Source organism: Ammodytes marinus, assembly GCF_949987685.1.
Source record: "Ammodytes marinus genome assembly, chromosome: 16".
NCBI classification, from domain to species: Eukaryota; Metazoa; Chordata; class Actinopteri; order Uranoscopiformes; family Ammodytidae; genus Ammodytes; species Ammodytes marinus.
The window spans coordinates 20,372,590-20,396,227 of record NC_137220.1 but is presented as its reverse complement, the minus strand read 5'-3'; the positions used below and the strand labels follow the sequence as shown (position 1 = coordinate 20,396,227).

General features: G+C 40.7%; 1 protein-coding gene across 2 annotated transcripts; it reads left to right on the top strand.

Moving 5' to 3' along the window:
• The first annotated feature begins 550 nt into the window (after nucleotides 1-550).
• Nucleotides 551-9,412, top strand: LOC307263152 (uncharacterized protein). Of its 2 annotated transcripts, XM_080044220.1 has the most exons (6): nucleotides 551-610; nucleotides 3,046-3,146; nucleotides 3,632-3,743; nucleotides 4,718-4,742; nucleotides 6,091-6,171; nucleotides 7,223-9,412. In XM_080044220.1, the coding sequence occupies exons 5-6, from the start codon at nucleotides 6,126-6,128 to the stop codon at nucleotides 8,110-8,112; spliced, it is 936 nt and encodes a 311-aa protein (XP_079900346.1). In that variant the 5' UTR covers nucleotides 551-610; nucleotides 3,046-3,146; nucleotides 3,632-3,743; nucleotides 4,718-4,742; nucleotides 6,091-6,125; the 3' UTR covers nucleotides 8,113-9,412. The 2 variants fall into 2 exon arrangements, with proteins under 2 accessions (XP_079900346.1, XP_079900345.1); XM_080044219.1 differs by lacking the exon at nucleotides 551-610 and having other exon boundaries at nucleotides 3,122-3,146; nucleotides 3,632-3,748.
• Nucleotides 9,413-23,638: the final 14,226 nt, after the last annotated feature.

Sequence of the window (23,638 nt, the reverse complement as noted above, 5' to 3'; positions counted from 1 at the left end):
GTGGAAGAAATAGAGCCGCTGCAGTTGTTTCTCAGCTCACATTACCTACATTTTTTGGGAATGGTTCAAATGTACGGTTGAGAGGGGACTTTACAGGAAGAGTCCTTACATGTAAGGGGTAAGTTACAACAATCCTGGAAAAATTACAAAACTTTTCTTCTTTTGTGTGCAACAGACTAAAGGCAGCACAGACAGTGGCACTTTCGATAGTGTTTTACATGTTCTTTGCTAGCTGGTAGATAAGTGAGGACAGCTGGGATTGGGTACACATTATTATAACCTGTATTTAGCCAGGTTAGTCTCATTAAGAGAGACCTGGTCAATATGGACTGCAGTGCACGGTTACAGTTACAACTTAACACATAAGACAAAATACAAGTTCATCTTCAGACTGTGTGGGGATACAACTGATTTTTTTTTACCAGCTGTGTTACAAGGTTTCTTTCACTGGCTCAATAAACTCTTGCCATTCTTAACCACCTGACAGGATTGCAGAGGTTTCATTCTGCTTGTGCTCCATTGTCACCAGGAGAGGCGTAGACAGCAGGAAGAAGAGAAGAGGCTGAGGCAGGAAGCAGAGGAGGAGTGGTTGAAGACGGCCCAGAATAAGGTGATTTTAAATGACACTGTTCTCTGGAGGCTATACTCCAAAATATTTGGAAAAATAGTTCTACGTTTTGGAAAAAATAAGTTGAATCGCTTGACCTGTTCACAACACATTATGGGTTTAATTTAGGGGAATTTGACACACTTCGCTAAGAGTTTGATGAGAAGGTCAAAAGGGTGGCTATGGTTAATGTGAAGCTGCCGCCAGAAGGCAGTTCTCATCAGCATAAAATTATACACACAAATTAAAACACAGAAATTTTGTTCAATGCTAAATGGTTTTAATATTTACTGTATTGACGTGAGAGCAGTACACATTAAGCAAATAAGCATTTTACCTCAAAATGTCAAGGTAAAGAGTCTCTTTTTTGTGGGTGAAAGCCGTCAAAACTGAGGCCTGGGATCCACCTGTTTTGTTTTTCATTGTTTTCCCTCCTTTCCAGCTGCTTTGTGTTAAAAGTTGACCACTGGTGCGTCCCACCCTCACGTCACCACGTCATGTCCTATGATGACTGTTGCCATAACGAGCTGAGCTGCTCGCTTGCCGACGCCTAGCTCTGGGTGTCTTCACTTGGTACTTCATTATGGCTCTGATTTACTCCCAGCCACACACACGAGCAAGTTGTTTTCAGCTACATGTTGCATTTAATGTGCAGAAAGCTCACTGGTGTTCTTCTCGTGACGCGGGGATCCATCGTTACTAAATTGATACGAGTTGGAAATAAACTAGAACTGTGGCTGTTCCAGTGTTGAAAATAATAAGGCGATGTTAAGTGAGAAAAACTGAACGAGGGGAAGTGGTGCTGACAGAAAAGAAGAAAAGGGACATTAATATGATATGGGTTGGGGATGCTTTGCACTGAGTGGTTATGCATCACATTAACTGCTGCACTGTTCCCTGCAGGACGTGCTCTTTGGAAAATAAACAACACATAATGACCTACATTATTATTGTAGCCCAGTGCTGTAAATGTGCACTGTAAAAGACTCCCACCCACACAAACACATTCATGCTTTTTCCAAACCACCCGTTGCCTCAGGGCAAGTGCATTGCTAGCGGCAGGGACACACCATCCCTACTGCGGTTGAATGAGTTGAACCCAAAGATACAACGACTCTTTCAATTTTGTGACAGATAAATGTGCGGGAGAATGTGTCACTTTCTGGTACGTAAACCCAAAGGAGATGATGGCATTCGCAGCATCATCTCTATTGCACCTTCTTTCTGTTTGTTTTCTCCTGGTCTCCCCCAGAGGGTGTTTTCAAATAAAAAGGCATCGTCAGGTTTCAGGTTGTCACCGCGGCTTACGCCAAAGCCGGGCATGAGTGACAGACTGTATGTTAACTCCAGGGCTCGGGGCTGTGGCACAGAACTGTGACACCTTTTCACTGTCACCCTCAAACAACAGTGGCCTGCTGCTGGCCTTGCTCATCCTCAGCAAGATCCAAAATGGCAGCACCACAGGTCTCTTTCGCTCAGTTAGAGGAGCCAAGATGTCAGAGGGCCTCTGCTAGGGGGCTGGCTGTGGGTCTTGAGCTCCTGAATGACCGCGTCTGTTCTGTGTCCACACAGGCAGAAGGCTTGGCGTGCTTTGTGTTTGTTTGGGTTCCGTCTATGTTTTCTGTTGTGGAATATGGTGTACCAGAATTGTCGCTACGCCCCTGAAAAGCCATCGTCCAATCATAGCTTAGTTACTGTAAGGCACAGCAGGTCTGTCAACCTTTGGCTTTCTCCTCGTGCTTGGAGAAGCTGTGGTAAGATGTATCCTTTGTATCGTTCCAAAACCAAACACAATGTAGTCATCAGGTGAAAACATTTTCTTCTGCGCTGTTGAACGTGAACAAACACATTTGAAAATACAAAGGTATGTTAGTAATGAAATAACCGAGTCCGTTCTTAACATTTTCCTTACTATACTTTCTATATGAAGCTAGTAATAACCAGCTCTACACTGCAATACAAGAGCGATGCAGTTTCTGTTATTCTACGATGCCTGGCAAGCTACAGCTGATGAAATCCCAAGTGCTAGTATCAGTTTATTCATTTATCCAACAAAGACGAGAGGTCGGCTTTTGTCTAACTGTCTGAAATCTAGGACCCATTGTCTCAAAGATTATTTAAAATGTTGACGGTGAACCTGAAACTGTTGTTATAATAAAATGCATATGTAGCCTGCCCTTTGCAAGCAATGAGGTTCACTGGCATAGCAACAGTAACTAAGGAGGGCTGGGTTTAGCCAGCAAAAGAGAGAGAGGGGCTGAGGATTTAAAAAGCTCAAAGGCCACTAGATGATAACGGTTGACCTCAGATAAAATCGCCAAACATTTACACGTTTTTCCTTTCATGTCTGTATCTCCCTTTCTTGATCTTCGGTTAGGGCTTTACTTGATCTTTCTCCCCCCCCCCCCCCCTCCCTCCTCTCTCATGTCCTCTTCCAGAGAAAGTGCTTGAGGGAGCAGTGGCTCAGTGAAGCAGCTCCAGCTCCAGTTCCTTCTTCACTCAACAGCTTAAGGCCCCAGGAGGACGAGCACACAGCAGCGTGAGTGAGACACATTTTTAACGGCTTCATTGAGTAGCAATTTACATTTTGTTCAATGTCAGGTGGGTTAGTGCAAGGTTCACATGTCCATGTCTGAAGATGGAAATATTTGCCATGAAGCAGAGAGATTGGTATAATTTGTCTCAGATACACTTCTATATTGACCGTGGTGGCATCAGATAGAAGGCAGCCATGTGATAGATGATGTTATGGATTGAAATGTAGGACATAGACACACACAACTCACAGTATCTCTTTTTTCTTGGTCCCTGTGTGTGTGTGTGTGTGTGTGTGTGTGTGTGTGTGTGTGTGTGTGTGTGTGTGTGTGTGTGTGTGTGTGTGTGTGTGTGTGTGTGTGTGTGTGTGTGTGTGTGTGTGTGTGTGTGTGTGTGTGTGTGTGTGTGTGTGTGTGTGTGTGTGTGTGTGTGTGTGTGTGTGTGTGTGTGTGTGTGTGTGTGTGTTTTACATATGCGTCAAACCAAAAGTCAAAAGACGCCCGAGGAGGAGGCAGCTGATGCCAGAGAAGACCAACAGGCCTTCCAAGAAACAGACAAACAATCCGTCAGCTTTACAGACACAGCTAGGACAAACTATCAGGTCAGGTGAGATGGCAAATGTTTCTGGAGAACAATACATACATACACACACACACACACACTCACAGCCTTGAATATGCAAGAAATTCACCTCATGCTGAGCAGAATTTGATCTATCCAACAACTAGGTTTTCTAGCAAAGGTCTGAAATTTTAAAAGATATAAATGTCCCCAGTATACACTATTATATGAGAAGCTGTGGTACAGTGAGTTAGCAAACCAAGCAGCATGTCTTGCCAAATTCTCCTGAAAGACTGATTTTTTTTTTTTTTTTTTTTTTTTTTTTAAATCAATGAATATAAAATAAGGGTCAGGTTATGCAAATGGGATTCAGTTTGGCCTCTTGCCGCATAGTAAGCAGTTAAGATAATACATTTATCTTACTGCAACCACAAAATAATTTACTAGTCTACCAGTGTACAAGTGGGATGTGAGGGCTTCAAATTATGTATCATGAATAAGAAATACAGAAGAGTGCTAACACGTAAGGATTTATCGCTGCATTACTAAATCCAAGCAGCACAACAGATGTCCTGCTTGTTTCCCTGCATATCATAAATGTGTATGTTTCTGTATTTTTGCGGTGAATCTTTTCACTGTAACCTGGCTGTATCCTGTAAATACATTAGCCTACATTTATCATATATTGCAGCTTTCCTTTTTTCTACTTTCTTAAAGAAAATGTATCACGTGAATATGAACATTTAACTCCAGCAAATGTTTCGATTTGACTGTACAGCCCAAATTTAGCTCACTGGCATGAACCTCAGCTCCTCTTAGCATGATGGGGCTAATCTTGGTGCAACACTTCGCTGATGATGACTGTGAAATATTTCTGGCAGGGAGGGCACATGTTGGGGAGGGCTCCAGAAAGAGTTGGTGGCATGTGTTTAAAGTAGACAGCCTCTCGGTGTCTTGTCTTAAGTGTGTGACCACGGAAGAGCACTTAGAATTGTCTGTTTTCTTTACCCACAGGCCGGCACTGACGAGGACGCCCAAGGTAAGACGTCAGCTGTGCCGTAATCGTCATCAGCTTACTATCAGCTGCTATCTCTTCTTTGTCACTCTCGCGACTTTGCCCGCCTACAATCTATTCTCTCTCGACAGACGATAATTTACCATAACTAAGCTCTTTGCATGAAATAAAAGTCATTTAAATCAGGGTGACAGAATGGAACCACGGCCAGAGAATCAGCTCTAATACTCACTGACTGTGACAACGTTACGCTGCCTGCATGTGACTCATTCTGTTCAACAGCAACGCCACCATTAGGGCCAAAGATTATCCCCACGCCCAGTGAAGTATGGAGGGAAACACAAGTGAGCAGGGTGTGAAAGTAACACAACAGCTGGCCCTCGCATAAGGCAGAAAGCATTCAATACATCATGGATAGTTCAGTCAATGAGAGAGCAGAGTACTATTGGCCATTCCTACCTCCAAAACTTTATTCAAAGAATGTTAAAAGTTAGAATTAGGTTGATGTGAAAGCCATGTCAGCACAACCAAAGCTCCAGAAAAACAGGCTTTGAAATAGCTCTCTGAATTCAAACTGGAATTTGCGTTCTCCCTTTTTGTAGGAAGGATAAACTGCAGATAATGAAACTGCAGATGTTGTTTGAATTAAAAAGGATGAAACAGTTTGTTGACATCATTGTGGGAACAATGTTGAACCTGTAGAAACATTTCAGGAAACTCAATCTGTATTTCTGTCATTTCCTACTGATGTTATACACAGCGTCCATTTTCCCATTTCTTCTCTTTCTGATTGTGTTTTTTTTTTTACTTCTGGTTGCTATTGCTATCTTCAGTAAATACAGGTAAGCCTTGATAAGTTCACACAGCATCCTTTCTCAAATATTTCACCCTTTTGAGGAGGTGATATGGCTTTAGAGATGTCAGATTTAAAACACAATCTTGGCCATATTATTTTATGGTAAACCGTCTTTGGTGTAACAGATACACACTTGGTCACAAAGCCATATAATCGTTGACACATGCGGGGGGAGTTTTCCCCCTTTTTTTAACATACCCACATAATATTGGGTTTGTACTATCAGCGCTTTTAGGACATCTGTTCTTTAAAAATTCTCCATTTACATTTAAATTTTGACTCGAAAGTGAAGGAACCAAAAATCCATCCATACCCCCTGGAGAACACGAACAAAGGGGTGCTGTTATTAAGTAAACCTTGAATTTCTTCTTTTAGGTGTAACAGTTTAAACAAAATAATTACACAAGTCATAACAGCACTGATGATAACCTGCATTTACTAATATATCTACACAAATGCATTTCAATTTTAGTTTGATTAATATATTCAGTAAAACGTGTATATTTTCATTTTCAGTGAATTACGAGGCTGAGGATCACTTCTCCATAGAAATGGCACAAAGAATGTTTCATGAAAGTGGGCTGGATGGACGATCAGGTGAGGCCCAGTAGTACGCTATGCTTCAACTTATTGCTGAGTAAATAATAATTACATGGCTGTAGCTATCACTAAGAATACAGAGGTTACAGATGTCTTCAGTATTTTTGCCTCAAATGTGGTTGTTCAAAATCCCTGAAGTGAAATGAGCTCCTCTTTACTGACATACTTTGAGTTTCTAAAGGGTTTGTCTTGACTGTAGCCCTTTGTTGTTATGTGACTTACAAGTGCTGGAAGAGACGCACAATGTTTTACTGTTGAAAAAAGATTCAAATACTTGATAAACAGGCATTTAGGCTACAGAATAGCATCCGTTTTGTGCATTAGACTATGACCCCTTTATTTAATGTGGCTCGGCCCTGGAGGTAAGACTTAACGATGGGACTGAGAACCACGTTATATTTAGCCCACATTGTTATTTCTGTTTGTGAATATTTAATGCCGCTGAAGGGCTGTATGGAATAAAAAGATGCTGTGTTGGGCTTATAGTGTTTGTGTGTTGTGCCAGCTCACATTAGTTACAAACAGCTCTGACCTGGCACTAACCCTTTGTACCGTACACCTTTTTAATAACACCCAGGCGCGTGTTACATTGAAGGACATTTTGATCAGAACAAGGACCTGTCCTTGACTGAAAAATCACTCAAAGCATTTAAATATGCATCTGTAATATATTTGTTATAACACAATCACTTTATGTCAAACCAGTGAATATCTCCTCACGATCCGCTACCTGTCTGACTGGGTGTGCGCTGAAAAGAAAAACTGGTGTTAATACACAGCCTACGCTCTGTAAACTGGTATGATGCTAGCTTCAGTTGTCCCCCTTTTGTTAACATACCACTTTACAGGTGTGTTTTAACACCAGATTTTTTTTCAGTGCACACACAGGTAGCGGATCTTGAGGAGGAGACATTCACCGATTTTGAGGAGAAAGTGATTTTGACAACATGCCTTCTCCAGAATTGAAGACTACTCCACCTTTTAACTTTTAGAGTTGATGTTTTGTTCTCAATTTAAATTAGGTTCTTTCTGTCTCTCTTTATTGCAGTCCTGGGAACGGTGGCAGTTCAGGTCGAGAGAGACCCAAAGACTGGTGCCACCGTCATCCGGTCAGTTGCCCCCGTGTCCACTCCGGCCGGGGCTCAGATGGCCACCGCTATCTTTGACGACGGCCGGAAGAGTATCCACGCTTTCGGCGGCGGGGAGGGAGATCAACCCTCGACCGAAGAGCTCGGGCAGATCTTAAGCGCCATCGACGGGGTTGGGATGAGAGTGCTGCTGGATGAGACCACCGTCACGCCAAGCAACACCGAGACAAAGATAGAGATTGTCGATTCCATCGGAGCCCCAGAGGCAACAAACGTCTTGTCTTTTTCAACCCATCAAGAAGACGACACTATGCAGTCAGACATTTTGAGAAGCTACGACTCGGATGCCGAGTTGGGGATAGAAGACTGCGCCGTGAGCGTGGGGGTAAACGACACAGAGTACAAGGAAGAGGAAAGAAGCGTAGTGGTGGGTCGTGACGTCGCTGCAGAAGAAGTTTTTAACGTGGAGGATCAAAAGGCGGAGGAAGCAGAAGGCCCTGTCACTCTCTTGTTCCTGGGATACGCCGACGCTTCCGCCGACCAGGGTGACGGCCCGGAGGAGAACGGAGGCATGCTCACCGTGGAACGAGTGATGATCACCGAGGAAGGAGAAGAGCACGTCTTGGCTCCTGAAACGCCCGCTGCTGCTGCTGATTCAACTCAGGCAGGGAAGGAGTTCAAAGAGGAAGAGGTGTTTCAGGATGTGCCCCTGGAAGGAAATGGATCAGGAGGAGTTAAGGTCCAGGCGGAGGGAGGTGACAACGGGCCGCAGAGTTCATCCTCACCCATTCAAGCAGAGGGAGAAGGCCCTACCAAGCGCAAGACCTGTCAGTGTTGCTCCGTCATGTAAGAAAACATGACTGAAGAGAGAGACTTCCTTTAATCGGGCCTTAATCGTGTCATTTGTAATGTTTGTGCTTACCATTAGGGCTCTACAGTATAATGCTGCACTGCTGTCTTAATGAATGATGTGAGAGAATGTAGCGCCGCATTGATTTGGTCTTACAATGGTTTAAGCTCTGAACAACCCCCACCATTTCACTTAACCGTGCCAAAGAAGGAGACCTTTGTTATGATGGAGGTCTTTTTAAAGCAGATGTGGACTGACAAGAGGTCCAAGGGACTTTTTTAAAATCCACTTCCTCCCTCTGGTGGACAAATGTGAGAATTTCAACCTGCCCTTCTGCAGATACGGTTCATCTCATATGTCTGGTCTGACTTAAGCCAAAGTTCTCTATAATGTATCAGTGTTCATTTGAAAATGCAAAGAATACAGCCTCATTTGATATCTTGAATAAAATGCCTTTCTAACCTTCCAGTACTCAGGGCCGAGATACCACTTTGGTTACCCACACTGTCCAGGTAAATTTGGGAGTTTTAATGTTTTGAGGAAAAGTATTCTACCATTTAACACATATTTTTACATGTTGACTTATACTAAGCCAGGTACAGTTGTATTTTAGTGCCAATATTTTTAAACTAATAGTTTAGTTTTGACATAGTGGGGAATTTGATTTCTTGTTGAGAAGATTGATCCCACTCTCGTGTCTCTAACCATAATATAACAGTGAGCTTGGTTAGCTTTAGCTTAGCACAAAGACATAGTCTGGTGCATAACCCAGCATTTAAACTGCAACATGTACTTTTTAAACAAACAGGATTTGATGTGGTAATTATTGAGCTTATAGGTGCTAGTAGAAAGATTGTGTTCCTTTTTGACAGAGCCAGGCTAGATGTTTTTCCGATCCCAGTCTCTTATGCTAAGTTGGCTGGACAGTATCTTCATATTTGCTGCACTGACAAGTTAAGGATGTCGAATGTTTCATCTGAAAGTGAAACATATTTCCTAAAACGTCAAAGCACACCTTTAAATTGGACTATTTTGGGCGTGAAACATACCATAAAATAACAGTATTTTTGGTATTTATTTGCTAAAAATCTATTCCTTGCATTATGTGAAAGTGCATTTAGGCAGCATATGGGAAATAAAATTGGCCAAAATTTTAATTTAGCAGTTAAATATAATAAGAGTTATTTTTGTGGCTAGTGTAAGACAGGTGAGGTTGCACTGAAATAATTTAATCCCAATTTTTAAAACCCCAGCTACGGGCCTGACAGTACTATCTGCTGTCACAGTGTTTTATTATTGTATCCCCCTAATTTGGTATGAAATTGATTTATCATAGTGGATGTCAACTGTATCAAATATATGATTATTAAACAACATTTTATAAGTATGTTTATTCTTCCTAATTTCTTTAAGATCCCACTTTCGACAAAAAAACAGATGTTCTGAGCCTCTTATGTTACACAATGCAATGCTTAACTCACTACAATAGCTCTGAGAGTAACTTGACCTGCTTACTTGCTTCTCAAACAAGAGGATTGTGTATGCTCACATGATGCAGAGGACAGGAGGGAACAGATGCTAAGTAGATCAGCTGGATCATTCATATTTCTGTTCATCCTCCTGGTACAATCACACAGGGAAGACGACTGCAGCGCTACAGTCAGGTGCGTCTCTTCTTACAAACTTTATACATAATGCATCTGTCTTTTTACGTGTTAGCCTTTATGCCTCTTTTATGGCCATTACCATAATAGTAAAGCTTTATCCTGTCAGAGGAAGGAAAAAAGGGATCAGAACTCCATGTACAATGTTAGTATGTAATTGAATATCTTCTGAAAAGCATTCAAAGTCATCTTTAAGAACCTTCTGCATAACAACAACAGAGGGGATGTTCCTTGAAAGTAGGTTGTAATAAACAGGTTAAGCTCATTAAGGCGCATTAATATGTATTTATATATATGGTATGGGGCTGCTGTTAGTAATCCTGAAATGCAATGTGACTGACATTAAGCCCCTGAAAACAGGTTTAAATATAGACTTAAACCTTGGGGTTGGGGAAGCACATAATGTTGAAGTGTTCAATTACACTACACAGTTTATTCATGTTCATTATAATGCATCAGTGTAAACATACACAATCCATGTCCAGTTCTGGAGGAATAGTTGCTACTGGCTTTAGAGGCCGCTAACAGTGCAAGCCCCATGTGGCTCATGGATAACAGGTATTAGCCCGATGAGTTAAGTCTGTTATATCAGAGAATGATGAAAAAGCATCATTCTCAACAGGCAAACTGGTGAGATGATGAGAGTCTCTGTGGTTGGCCAAGCTGGCAGATATTGTACATAGTGTGCTTGCCAAAACAGACCGAGCAAAGCCGATTACGCTTCTTTGTCAGCAGTATTGGCTGTGCTGGGTCACAGTGGGGAAGAAAAGTCACCAAAATAACAGAAGCTGTATTGCATAAAAACACACAACAAAAAGGGATGTAGCTCTTCTTGATTTATTTGGTGCATCAGCCTGAATACTAGTGTCGTGATCACTTTAGGCAGAGGAATTGATGAAGTCTCGATCAAAACATTTTCAGGGCAAGGGATAGATCTGCACACCTCACTGTGAAGGCGCTGCAGGACAGCTGCATTACCAACAGGGCTAAACCCTATGGGCAGCAGAGTTCCAGGGGCACGGGAGGCTCCAGGCTTACTATACAGTGCTGTGTGAAAGTTTGTGAACCCCTTGAGCCTTTTGGAATTTTATTTATTTTAACCATTATTAATAAAAAAATTTCAATACCAGTATTTTTATATGAAATAACAGATGTTTGTTTATCAATTCAAGATCTCCAGATGTAATGTGTGGGTTGGCTTTTACCTGAAAAATCCCTTTTCTTGTGGCGCTTGAGGATATTTCTGAAGGAAGTCCACTTCTAGGCAGATGTTAAGTCACTCTTAAAGCTCTCCATTTGTAGATGATTTGCCTCACGGTGGGCCGATGGAGCTCAAACTTTTTTATATGAATGTATAGCTGTCCCCAGACAAATGTGCATCATCATGACTCTATTCCTGAGATCCTCTGAGATGTTTTCCCCTTTGAGCATGTCTGACCTGTATGGGTTCAGTTTGGTGGGCCTAAACTGACCTGGTTTTATGTTTGTTTTATCTAGTGGCGCCCAATTTCTTCCCTAAAGATCTCTCATTACATTGGTCTATTTCATTAATCAATTTGGCCCACCTGATTGTGTTTACCTGCTCGATTTAAGCAATGCAGCTCAGGGTTCACAAAGTTTTGCACATACAACATTTGTCAAATCATTTGTTTTATCTATTTTAACAATTGATTTCTGGAAAAGAAAAACGTTGAATTGATAAACAAACATCTGTTATTTTATATAAAAAATACTGGTATTGAAAAAAATGAAGTAATAATGGTTAAAATAAATAACATTCCAAAAGGCTCAAGGGGTTCACAAACTTTCACACAGCACTATATGTTGATTGTTTTGTGCAAATGTAAGTGAGAATTAATTTCGGAATATGCTAAACTGGTATGCTACGGGCCTCATAGGTGCTTTGTTGAAAGTTCTTGTTAAAAATAACAAAGTTTATTTTTACATACAGTGTTTCTTACCAAAACACCTTGTATATCTTCAGGCCTAACAAACACTTGGAAATCATTTCCTTCCTCATAAACATTTGCAAAGCCGATTTTTCTTTAACGTATGAAACTGCCATTGTTATCCTCGCTGTCTTTGTTGGTGCATTACTTTGTGTACCACACCACCCATCAGACATGCAAATGCATCCCCATGCATGTGCAAGAGAAAACAACTAAACAGGAGCCTATTGATGAAAACAAGGGCACTACTAAATGATTATCATTAAGTGTTGTGCTTATACTGTATATTGCATACAAATGAATTAATTTGTAGATAATCAATAATCACAAAGGAAGGGCCAGATAGTAGCTGATTAAAATATTCAATTCATAACACAGCATAAATCCTTTAAAACATACTAGACTATAATCTAAAAAAAAGGTAGTTCTGTTTTGTAAAAGCATTTTACCACCCATCCATCATTCGTTCTCATGGGTTTGTTGGTAATTGAAGATAATAAGAGTAGCACTGTTTATTGTTAACCTCAATGACACTTTCTCATGTATCTCATTTAACTTGAAGGGGAATTACAATGAACCCTTAAGTGCTTCAATGGCTTGTAAGCATGGAAACAAGAGATCCTTGTCACAGCCCTCAAGGTCAAGTGTCCCAGGATGATGGTGATATGTGGTTGAAGATGGACTCCAGCCCTGTGATAGACGACACACAGAGTCCATTTGTAACCTGTGGTGAGAAGCCCCAAGATGGAACAAATGTCACTCCCCATGCTCCTGCAGTGATCACTAGGTACTACAGTGTGATGGATGATGAGGGCATTGATGATGTCTTCATCCCATCACCTCCCCGACCCTGCATGGCACCTGAGCTACCAGTAGAGGGCAGCACAAATGTAATGGCGTATAAATCCAGTGTGACCCTTACTAAAGTGGCAGCTGACGCCACAGAGGCTAAAGCTAATCCTAGTGGCTTAGACTGGCATCCTGATGAGAAGCAGTTAATGGCAGCACACAACCAGATGGATGAAGTGAAAGCCAGTACTGCACACATTTCTGAGGAATCTATGGACACCGTATCTCCGTTCAAAGACAAGGACTCCACTCTACCAAAAGATAAAGACCTAGCATCCATGGAAGAAAGTCTGGTGGAAACATGTCATGATCTATCTGAAGGAAACCATCAGGATAACATAACAGGAGATGAGGAATCAAATGAGAGACCTGGGGATATTGTCATTTTGAGTAGAGTACAGGAAAATTGGAGGGAAACTGAAGCGGAGAGAGACAAATATCCAGAAGAGGTACCTTCAAACTTTGAAGAAAACTCTGAAAATGATGAGGAGGACATTTGTAGTATTGTTGAGACAGACCCAACCGTGTCTAGTCTCAGTGTGAATGATGATGCTTTTAAGTCTTGTGGACCAGAGATCCTAAGGAAGGTGTCCAATAATGAAGGAGAGCATGTCAACACCAGATCTTTAAACAATACCATCACAAAGTATGACGAAATGCCCCAACTTCCCATCTCTGAAGACACTGAGGACACACCATCAAAGGAGGAGCAGGGAGATGGAAGCAGGAGAATCGCTACTGATATCCAACAAGGAGAGCAACTGCTTCAACGTCTGCAACTGCTGCAGCTACGGCAAGACGTACTTATAATACCACAGGGCCCTCGTACCTCCCAGGAGGGTGTCGAAGTGACGATAGGTGAGAAAAACAGTGTGCTGGGGACTGAAGCAGATCTGACAGGCGGAGATAAGAGCAAAGAGAAATTATTTCACACTGTTGAGGCTGCAGAGGGAGAAAATATTAATCTGATGGAGAAGGAAAGGAATCCGAGTGAACACCTCAAAGCACAACCACGGATGTCTTCGCCCGAAACGCCTGCAGAGCCAGACAGCTGGGTACCTGTAGATTTGTCTCAGATTTACCCCCACGAAACATCTTCTGCCCCAATTCCCTTTGTATCCACCAGTCACAGATTTTCAGTCACTGAGACCAACATTGAGAGGCAGATCCTTGAGGCAGCCCTAAGGAAGCAGAACCTGCAGCGAGCCAGTGGTGTCTTCAATCTTGCCGAGGATCCAGATGTACTAGAAATCCCCTTTAAGACCGATATCTTGCTTGAGCACCTGCCCAACAGTGCTGGAACGGATCGGTGCACTGATCAGTTTTCCGAGCGGAAGATGCAGAAGGAGATTAGTCAGGAGATGCAGAGAGAGCTGGTGCAAGTCAACCAGGGGAAGATCCCAGGGGAGTACAGCAAAGGGGGAGTCCACCAACTAAAGGAGAAGAAACTGCTGTTTGAGGCTTTCCAGCAGGATAACACGGATGGTCCAACAACTAGTCGGAAACCCCCCATCGCTTTGACGAAAGGCCACGTTTACCCATCTGTACTAGAGCGCACATGTAGCCTAAAGATGTTGTCCCATAAAAGTGGCCCCGTTTCCCAAGCTCATTCCATCAAGCAGAATAACCCTGCAACCTCTGATGTACACAAAAGTCCTAAAGCCTTAAGATCGAAGAGCCCAACTGGTAGTTCTGGATCGACGACACGATCATTCCCTTGCCTAAAACAAGACAAAAATGTGTATCCGCACAAAAGCATGGACCACATAAGTTCTGATGTCTCTACGTCAGCTGTGGAGTCTACAAGCAAAACTAGGCAGAAAGATGTTGTTAGAGAATCTCCCATCGTCAAACAAAACCCCTTCTTCAAGTTGCGTCCAGCCCTCGCTCTGCAGCCAGACGTAGAGAAGGATATCCTGGAGGCCAGAGACAGAGAAGAGGAGCTGCAAAGACAGAGATGCTCTCTGTACGGAAACAACAAGCAGGATAGTAGAGATGGAGAAAAGACGCTCACACCAGGTAAGTCTGCACAGCCTCAGTTTTATAACATGTGTAATGTTGTAGCATGTGTCAGTGGTGAAATGGAAATACATTTATTCTTATTTTGCTTATACTATATTAATCTACTGCAACTGGCAATTAGTTTGTAGATAAAGACTTTACATACGAAACCATCTGATTAATTTATACCAAATGATGTATTAATACAAAAGTATCAAAATCGAAAACAAGTTATAACTTTTGGATTCTATTGATACATCTATGCTGTTACTTGAGATCTTCAGCAGGACTTTTACTTACTTACTTATGGTATTTTTACATTGTTGTTTGGCTACCATTACCCGTTATGAAGACTTGTAAAACCTTATTTGATCATTTGGGTAATCATTTCTGTCAATCTTTAGAAAAAAAGGAAAATGTTGTGGTAAGATGTATCAAATACTAATATGCCCAATAAGAGTCACTTAGATCTTTATTCATTTCACATCAGAGTCTGCCGCACATTAATAAATGTCTCTTTACATTAGCATCACATGTGTTATGTTAGAGGTCTTATCACAACTTAGTGTCAACCCTGTCACACTCAGTTAAGGGTACATCACTCAAGCAGGAGCATGATCTGAGTTAGCGAATGACAACATGGACGCTATCGGAGTGTGAGCCAGGGGCAGTCCTGGTGTTTTGAAATATTTGAAATGAGAAACTGAAATGGCTTAAGTCATAATTTTGTGTTAAAACACTTCAAGCTACAGTTATATGCCCCAGGCAGAAAGTCAATATCCCCAGCAGTTGGTGATTTGTGTAAAAGACACATAGCCTATATAAAGAAACAGTGTTGCTCTTGTATTGCAGTGTAAACCTACAGAAGGTAGCCCTGACAAATGTATTTACACAATGTCAGCAGAAAGGGAGGAATGGGACTCTTTATGCATTATTCCTTTTTTCTTTTAAACTTTTGTTGTGTTGTATTTGTAGCAGTGGTTTACAGAACGAACCGTGTAAGCTATAGCCACATCGATTGGTTTCTTGTTAAAGGTCCAATATGTAACCTTTCCATAAAAAAAGAATAAAAATTATATATTGCAAATAGCTGGATGGGTGGCAATGTAACTTTTTCCGTTGCCTATAACATTTAGTGCATTTATCTCTATAAGAAGCAACCGGGTTGGATTTTCCATAAAAATTCAAAGGATGAGATGTTTCTACATACGTACCGTGGTGTGTCCCACAAAAACAGGAGAAGAAGAAGCTCAACTGGCTAGCCACAACAACCGGAGTAGTTATTTCTGAATCATTACATTAGTCAACCTAAATTAAACTAATAATAATAAACTAACCGTTTGGCTGCTTATTTTACATAGAATACAGCAAGGGGTAAAAGGTGGTTTCAGTTTTAAAGTTACAAGAAAGTAAGATTCCTGACTCAAGTAGAGCAGGACAGAGCCGCTAACTCCAGCCGGTACTCCTTTTTAAATATCGATTCATAAACATAACCCGTAGCCAATCGAAATAATGTAGTATGCTATGCCACTGGTCTTGGATTTATCATTCAGGTTACTAATGTGAATAGTAAGCTAGTTAGCCGGAGTTGCTAATGTTTGCTGCTTACGTTAGAGCAGACAAAACAAAAGAGGATTAGTCTTGTTGAATTTGTGAAATCCCCAATGGTTTATTGTAAATCTGCTGCCTGAGATCAAATCCCTTTACTTTATCCTGCTCGGTTCTTCTTTTCTGTCTTCTAGATGTCAAACAACAGTCCAGGGGGAAACTGGAGCGGGTTTGGCCGCCGCCCTCCAAGAAAGACCAGATGAAATCCGAGCAGACACAGGTGATGTCTCAGGTGCAGTTACAGTAAATAACTTATTTTAAATATGTTCTCTGAGTAAGATATGTGCATGTGTTTTGTGTACACACAGCACCAACAAGAACACAGTGTGATGTTGTATTGTCACTGATTCAGGAGAGCACTACACAATGGAAATATTTGCTGTAATTCACTTTGGGTGGAAAAATAATTAACTCTATCTATCTTTGTTCTTGGCCTCTCACAGAGTTCCCACAGGCTTTCTAGATCATAGGGCTTTGTCCTACATGACTGGAACCTAAAAAAAAAACTGGCAAAAAAAAAAAAAAAAAAAAAAAAAAAGCAGACACTTTGATTTACAAATGGATTAGTTCAAGTTATTCTGATATTGATCACACGTTCAGGGGATCAAGAAAAGAGAGCTTATATCCACATCTTAATCCTTCTCTCTGTGTCTTATCTCATAGCAGGAGCCAAAGGTTCAGAAAGCAGGGGGTCAGAAGGCAGCGCTATGGCAACGCTGGGAGTCCGGCTTGATCAACGGGAAGCCATCAAAGAATAACTGATACTGGCCAACTTGATGTTAACACTGGAACATTATAAGAAGAATATCTATGACGTGTGATGCTAGAGCTTCACAAGTCCAAGATGCATTATTATAGCCAACACCTTGAATGTAGTTTCTGCTTCAATACGTTCTGGCTCTGCTAACTGCTTCATATCCGTGGAAAAAATATGTTTTTTTTTATATCTTTAAACACTAGTTTTAAGCTAAAGAAATAAAGCAAAAATAATCACCTCAATACTTTTCTCAGACACCTTCCTATTTTAATTTCCAGCAACTGCATCTTGTAAATAATAGTATTCGCTGTACCGTAGTTAACTGTTAATCGATTTTCAATGGGATAGCAAATTTCAATATACAGTGGTAATATTCATAGGGGTAATTATGATGCAATTTGTATTTTTATTCGTACATGAGTTCCCACTACAACGTTCCAATTATTCTTTTGCTTTGAGTTTTGAATAAATAAATAAAATAAGATTTGTAGCAAAAAATAACATAGTATAATTTTTACACATTTGTTTATTTGAACTAATCCACACACTTTTGTACCATTTTGCTTAATCATTTATAATATACCATAGCCTGACGCAGTATCAGGATTGCTACACATCACATTCTGTTTACTCGTCACAGAGATTATAATTCAGCCTGTAAAAACAAAAACAAAATCAGTTGTGTAACATCCCCTGTGGCTGTGTGAAACATTTCCATTTTGGCTGGCGCTTTCAAACCACACATGTATTACAAAACTGGATTTTGTAAGACGTAGGTGTTTTCTTGGCAGGCCGTCTAATCATGAGAACCAGTCGCGTTATGGCAAATGTAGGATCATAGACAATAGAAATAAAGAAAATATCTCTTTTTTGACTATTCTGTATTTCTTCTGCCACTTGTAAATTCTCCACCTCTATGGAATTGCAGGTCTGCCCCTCAAAGCGTCTTTAGAGACTGAATGTACTGGTATTGTGTGTGTCTTTGGATTTGAGAATACCGCTTTGAGAAGTTGATTGGACTCTGAGCCCACCCAGAGGGGATTATAGTTATCATAACTCCTTTTCTTTCCATATTTCTATATACATTCACATATATTTCCGGGTTGATATCACATTTTCTAATCAGCCATGACATCATGTAAGGATAAACAACATGTAAATAGGTGATTTCTATAAGTAGTTTTACAACATTACGTGGTAAAAGTGCCCTTTAGAGGTACTGGATGTCCAATCACTGAGCTGATGCTTAATTCAATTTGCAAAGTAAAAGCATAGTAGCCTAACCGGATTGTGTCAAGGCTAATTTACGATGGAAGTCCATAGTAAATGAACCAGTCTGACCTGTGATCTTATTTACTAGAGAGAGCTCGGTTTCTAATCTCTCCAGCCAAAAACACTTAGCCCCTCTAGTACCATCTGTCAGTGCCAGTGACCCTGCCAAGGAAGGACAGCAACTCACTCTGCCCATGCTAGCTCATATTATCCAGTGATATTGGTTGGCAACACTTCTCACCAACCCATGAACAGCAGGCTAGGCCAAGGCCTGGGTTTGACATTTGAAGATTGCTTGATTAAACTTCTTAAATAGAGATTCAAAATGCCAGACGTCTGTGTTTGCTGTTAGATTAAAAATGGTTGCAATGGAAATTCTAAGAACGTCACAGACATACATTTAATTTCTTGGTTTATTTGAATCCATCCTCAAATAGATATTGCAGAATCTCTACATAGACTGGAAAGGAAGGCAGACCCAGATGGAGACAAATTAGTCTTGACTCTTGTGCAATTAAAGCTGATGTTCTTCTTGTCTGCCTATGGCATGGATCCACATACGTGTCCTGTTAACACACATCTTTGAAGAAAAAAAAAAGAGCAGCACAGTTTGGCTTTCTTTAACCATTTTTGTTTTACTTCTGATTTAGAAGAGCATTGCCATTGTTTGCTACTCTATACAACTTCTACAGATTATTTATAGTTATAGATTTTAAATCAAAATAAAATATGAAGAATTTGATATTTATTCTTGTTTATCGTCTCAGAGAAGTGTATTTAAATAGTTGTTTCAGGTCCAAAGAGGTTCAATTAAGTTATATTTCACTAAAAAGGAAAAGATTAAATTAAAATGTTTTTTCCCATATACATGAAGTAAAATTGTATGCACTTTTTCAGTAAAACAATTTAACCAGTATGATGTGAAGATGTTGTATTATCTACCAGAAGGGGGCAGTGCAGCCATTATAATCAAGACAACATTTCAAGAGAACAGCTATACCGAAATTCCTCTTCTTTACACTAAATTCCTTGTTCAGTCAAAATCTGCCAGAACTACTGCTAACAGCAGGATATGAAGGTGTTGTTGTGTAGGTTTTAAGTTATTTTATTTGAATACTTCAAAATAAATTGCATATAGTATTTAACAGGACAGTAAAACCCAGATATTTTGACCCAAACATCATTGTATGCACAAATGTTCATATTCGAGTTTAGGATTGATCATTTGAAACCAGAAGTCCCTCCATTGGAAAGATAAACATACTGACAAAAGTTAAGTTGTTACGAAACCTTTGCTACCTATCCAATGATGAGTGTCTTATTTCCCAGAACTAGAGCTAGCAGCGACATGAATGATCACTTCCAAGTAAACTAAAATGAAGAATTGAAATTGCTTAAGGCCACATCTGCGTCACTTTTCTGCAACAGCCTGTGGGTGGTAAGTTCTTCAGAGGTTTGGCTAACACTGAGTCATTCATAAGGGCCGTCATGCACAGAGTGTATTAAGGCTGATTTGCTCTTAAAAAGAAATAAACAAACTTCTGATTGCAAAAACACAAACAGCACAGTCAGTGAGATGAATGTCACAGTGAGGCAAAGCAGGTGTAGTGTAGAATAAACGTCGTCTTAGTTAGTTAGTTTGTTAGTTCATTCAATTTTAGTCAGTTGTACACAGGGCACATTGAAATGTGTCTTTTTGCATATCCCCTGTCAAGTTTTCCACTTTGGAGGGGGTCAGAGCGCAGGGTCGGCCATACTACAGCGCCCCAGGAGCAGTTTGGGGTTAAGTGCCTTGCACTTGGTAGAGATGGTGGCCACCATAGATGTAATACCAGCCTCCACTAATGTTACAAATAACACCCTCCTGTCCGATGCCGGGGATCGAACCAGTGACCTCATGGTTACTCCTCGGCCCTCTTACCTAGGCCATCCTATCTTGAGTATAAGGAAGAAGAATTTGAATAAACTAATCTGTTGCAGGTGGCTTTTAAGGGACACACCTATGTTAACACATGAGGTTATTTGTATTGCATCATTCAGTTTTGACAGTGTGATAGACAAGCTTTCAGTCTGAAAACAGCCCCAAAAATTGAGGAGAAAAAAAATAAGAAAACATTGCCAACATAGAGCTTACAGCATGTAGACTGGGAGCTAAATGAAGACAGTACACTCCACTCAGTGACATTATTGTGTTCCATCATCCTGCCCTGGCATGTGGGTACAAATACCAAGAGCTTTGTGAGTGGGTGCTGATGAGAGAGTAGAACAGTGACAGCTCTGACATCACCACTCACTCCTTCAGCGCCTTGAGATGCGGGGCCAGACTCTGCGCTGCACCGACAGCAACCCAACACGGTGGACAGATGACGGATGACTCATTCTTCCCACCCACACGGCTTCCCATCGTCTACGGACTCTCACTTGGCTCCAAATAAAACCCCTTGCTGACTCAGAAGGAGGTATAGACATGTCGTTTTCTGAAGTAGGCCCAAACATGTTTTGTCAGCTGTGACACATGAACACTATGGGTTGTTGCAAGTGAAAGTGCATAGTTATCGGAGGGGATGAAACCGTAAGCAAAAAGAATTATGTTGTAATAATTAAAAGCAACAGACAAATGGTTAAAACTGAAATGAAGTTGGATTATAAGCGCTGAAAACCTTTGCTTAAAGTAAGGTGTATAATTATAAACAAATAGCTATTTACTGTAACTTAAAGCTATAGTGCGTAACTTCTGTCGCCCCCATGAGGAAGTCTGAGTAATTACAACAACACTGTTGGCGCATCTATATATGAGGTACGCCGTCGGTATTCGCCTTTATTCCTTCTGCTGTACGTCAAGGTTTCGCTGCCATACTGAGAAATACAGAGAGTTTTTGTGGAGCTGATAGGCCTAATCAACTTTGTGTCCACTTGTTTGGCAGTAGCTTGAATGTAACCGACATTCATTTATATATATATTATCACAAAAATGATTGTAAGCGTGTCCGGGTTTGTATAAAGGACAGTGTTATAAACCAGTTTAAAATCTATTGAAATAAACAAATTTAAGAGGATGTCTGGTGGTCTTGATGAAGGAGTAGCAGCCTATACTGCAGTCCATCTCACAGAGGGCTTACAAACATTTTCTTTCGGAACCATTGAGTTACAGGATGAGAGGAAAAACACAGTATTTATAGAAAGTGTGAATATTTACTTCTTGTTTGCTCATTCAACAGAGGGGCATTCACCAAGTGTGTATCCTGCATGTGCTTCTTCTTGAATTACTGAAGTGAAATAAAAGGATAAACATTGGGTAGCGGGAGCAATGAGGTAAGGACGGGGATAAACAGACCTCAGATGGCCCTGCTGCTCAGTCCAGGCCTTGTCCTCAACAAACCCTTCTATTCACTGTCACACTCTGCCCCTCCTCCCCCTCTCCCCTCCCTCTTTCTTTCTTTATGCACAATGAAATCTCAATTGTCTAATTCCATGATCCCACAGTACAACAGTCAACAATACTATAAAGAACTTGTACACGATAAGATGATGGGTGGGTTTGTTACATGGCTTCAATGTGTTCTTTGTCTCATTAAATTGTGTTTTTTTTCCTTCTTCTTTTCTTTAAAGCATCTGGGTTAAACTGTTACCATCGATTGCTTTCTGAGAAATAATTAATTAATAATTGTTTTCTACGGAAGTAATTATTTTCTATGGAATTAAATGTGTGAGGAATTTAGGAAACTTGAGTAGAAACTTGACTCGACTCCCCCCTGTTTACAAACTTTATGCTAAGCTAGGCTAACAGGCTACTGGCTCTAGCGACATCTTTATTTCCGGTATGGACATTAAAGTGGTATCAATGTTCCAATGGGATTGATATGGTCAAATATCACTTTGGTAAGGGTAGAAAATACAGTTAACGTGTCCAGTAAATTATTTATGCCCAAAAAGCAATAAGAGAGACAAAGTAAAAAAAATAGAAAAAAATAAACTACTCCCTTTAAACCATTCAGTCTCCAGTTCCATCAGTGCTCTCCAAAGTAGTGACCATACTTCCTCCTGACTTGGCCACACAACCATAACCAAGAACAGGCTTGGTTAAAAGGCTACTTTGTTTGCCTTCTGCCAAAATAAGACAGTACTTATCCTCAAATCTGCTTAAATACCAGTGTACTACTCAGTAAGAGATGGGGATAAATAGATTATGTAATTAGTTATTTTGCACTTCAGTTTTCATAATGAGAGTTCCAGTCAAAAACTGAAACACATGCCATGCCAACAAATGTTCTCCATTAACATCAGTTGGAGTCCAAAAGCTGCCTTACTGTGTTGTGTATTTTAATCTTGCCCCTGTAAAGCACTTTGAGTGGCCTTGTGTCTGAATTGTGCTATATAAATAAACTTGCCTTGCCTTTTAGTTGTTCAGGGTTCTCAGATCAGGGCAGAGACCCATTTACTTTCAATGATCAAGATTCCGATCTTTTGCTTTTTTCTTCCATCCCTTGTGCGGTTGGCTCTGAGCATCAAGTGGTGCAGTTCACTTTGGGTTAAGCCCTTTTTGCATAGTTTTGCCTCTCCAGTGGCTGTCCCAAGTACACTGCCTCCAATTCTATTTTAAGATTCTCAGCCATGGCAGATATTTTCGTTCGACTCTGAAGAAAATCCTTTCAATCCACTGTATTGAACAGTGCTGGGATTAGGATGCCGTCTACGTTACATAAAAGTCAAGATCCCATCCGCTGCGACTGTAAAAGCCTCCCATGAGAACAACAACAACCTCTCTCAGGGCTTCCAGTGTGCAGGGGGCTGTAGTGGGAATTAGGTCTTGGCTAATATGCTTGAAATTTCATGGGCCGTTGCCAACAGAGCGGTAGCGGCATACATACCAACTGGCCTCAATATATACAACATACAATATAAAAGTTCATTCTTTGCCAAAGAGAAGGAAACGAGCATAAGCAATTACTCATGTTGTTGCGGTGAAAATCCAAGTCTTGTTGAATCAGAGCGTGTTTAAAGTTAAATAATTATTTTTTTTTAAATCATTCTGCATGCCTTTGTCAGGATTTAGTTAAGACTTAATTACATTGTAAGAAGCCAGGTCAGAAAAAGCACCAGTACAGTACATTGTGTTCCTTACTCACTGCGTCTAAGACTGGCCTAACCTTTATATCATGAGCATGAATGAGGCATTATATTGTTTTGATTGGACATCTGAAGAAACCCTTGCTTCTTGCCAATCCTGCCAGACATATCTGAATCATCTGTATGTTCTGCTCTATTCAGAATCATTCGGACAAAGGAGCTAGTGAACGCTAAAGGGATTTCAGGAAACTTGAACTAAATTGGTTATAGGAGCATGACACTTCATGTTATGAAACATAAAGGCTTGTCTAATATAACAAATGATGCTTCTTCTTTTATAGAGACAGTGGCAGCTTGAT

Bases quoted from the DNA above. Each gene is read 5' to 3' on its own strand.
- LOC307263152 (XM_080044220.1), top strand. From the start codon at position 6,126: ATGGCACAAAGAATGTTTCATGAAAGTGGGCTGGATGGACGATCAG. The intron at 6,172-7,222 runs GTGAGGCCCAGT...TCTTTATTGCAG, and splicing joins TGGGCTGGATGGACGATCAG to TCCTGGGAACGGTGGCAGTT.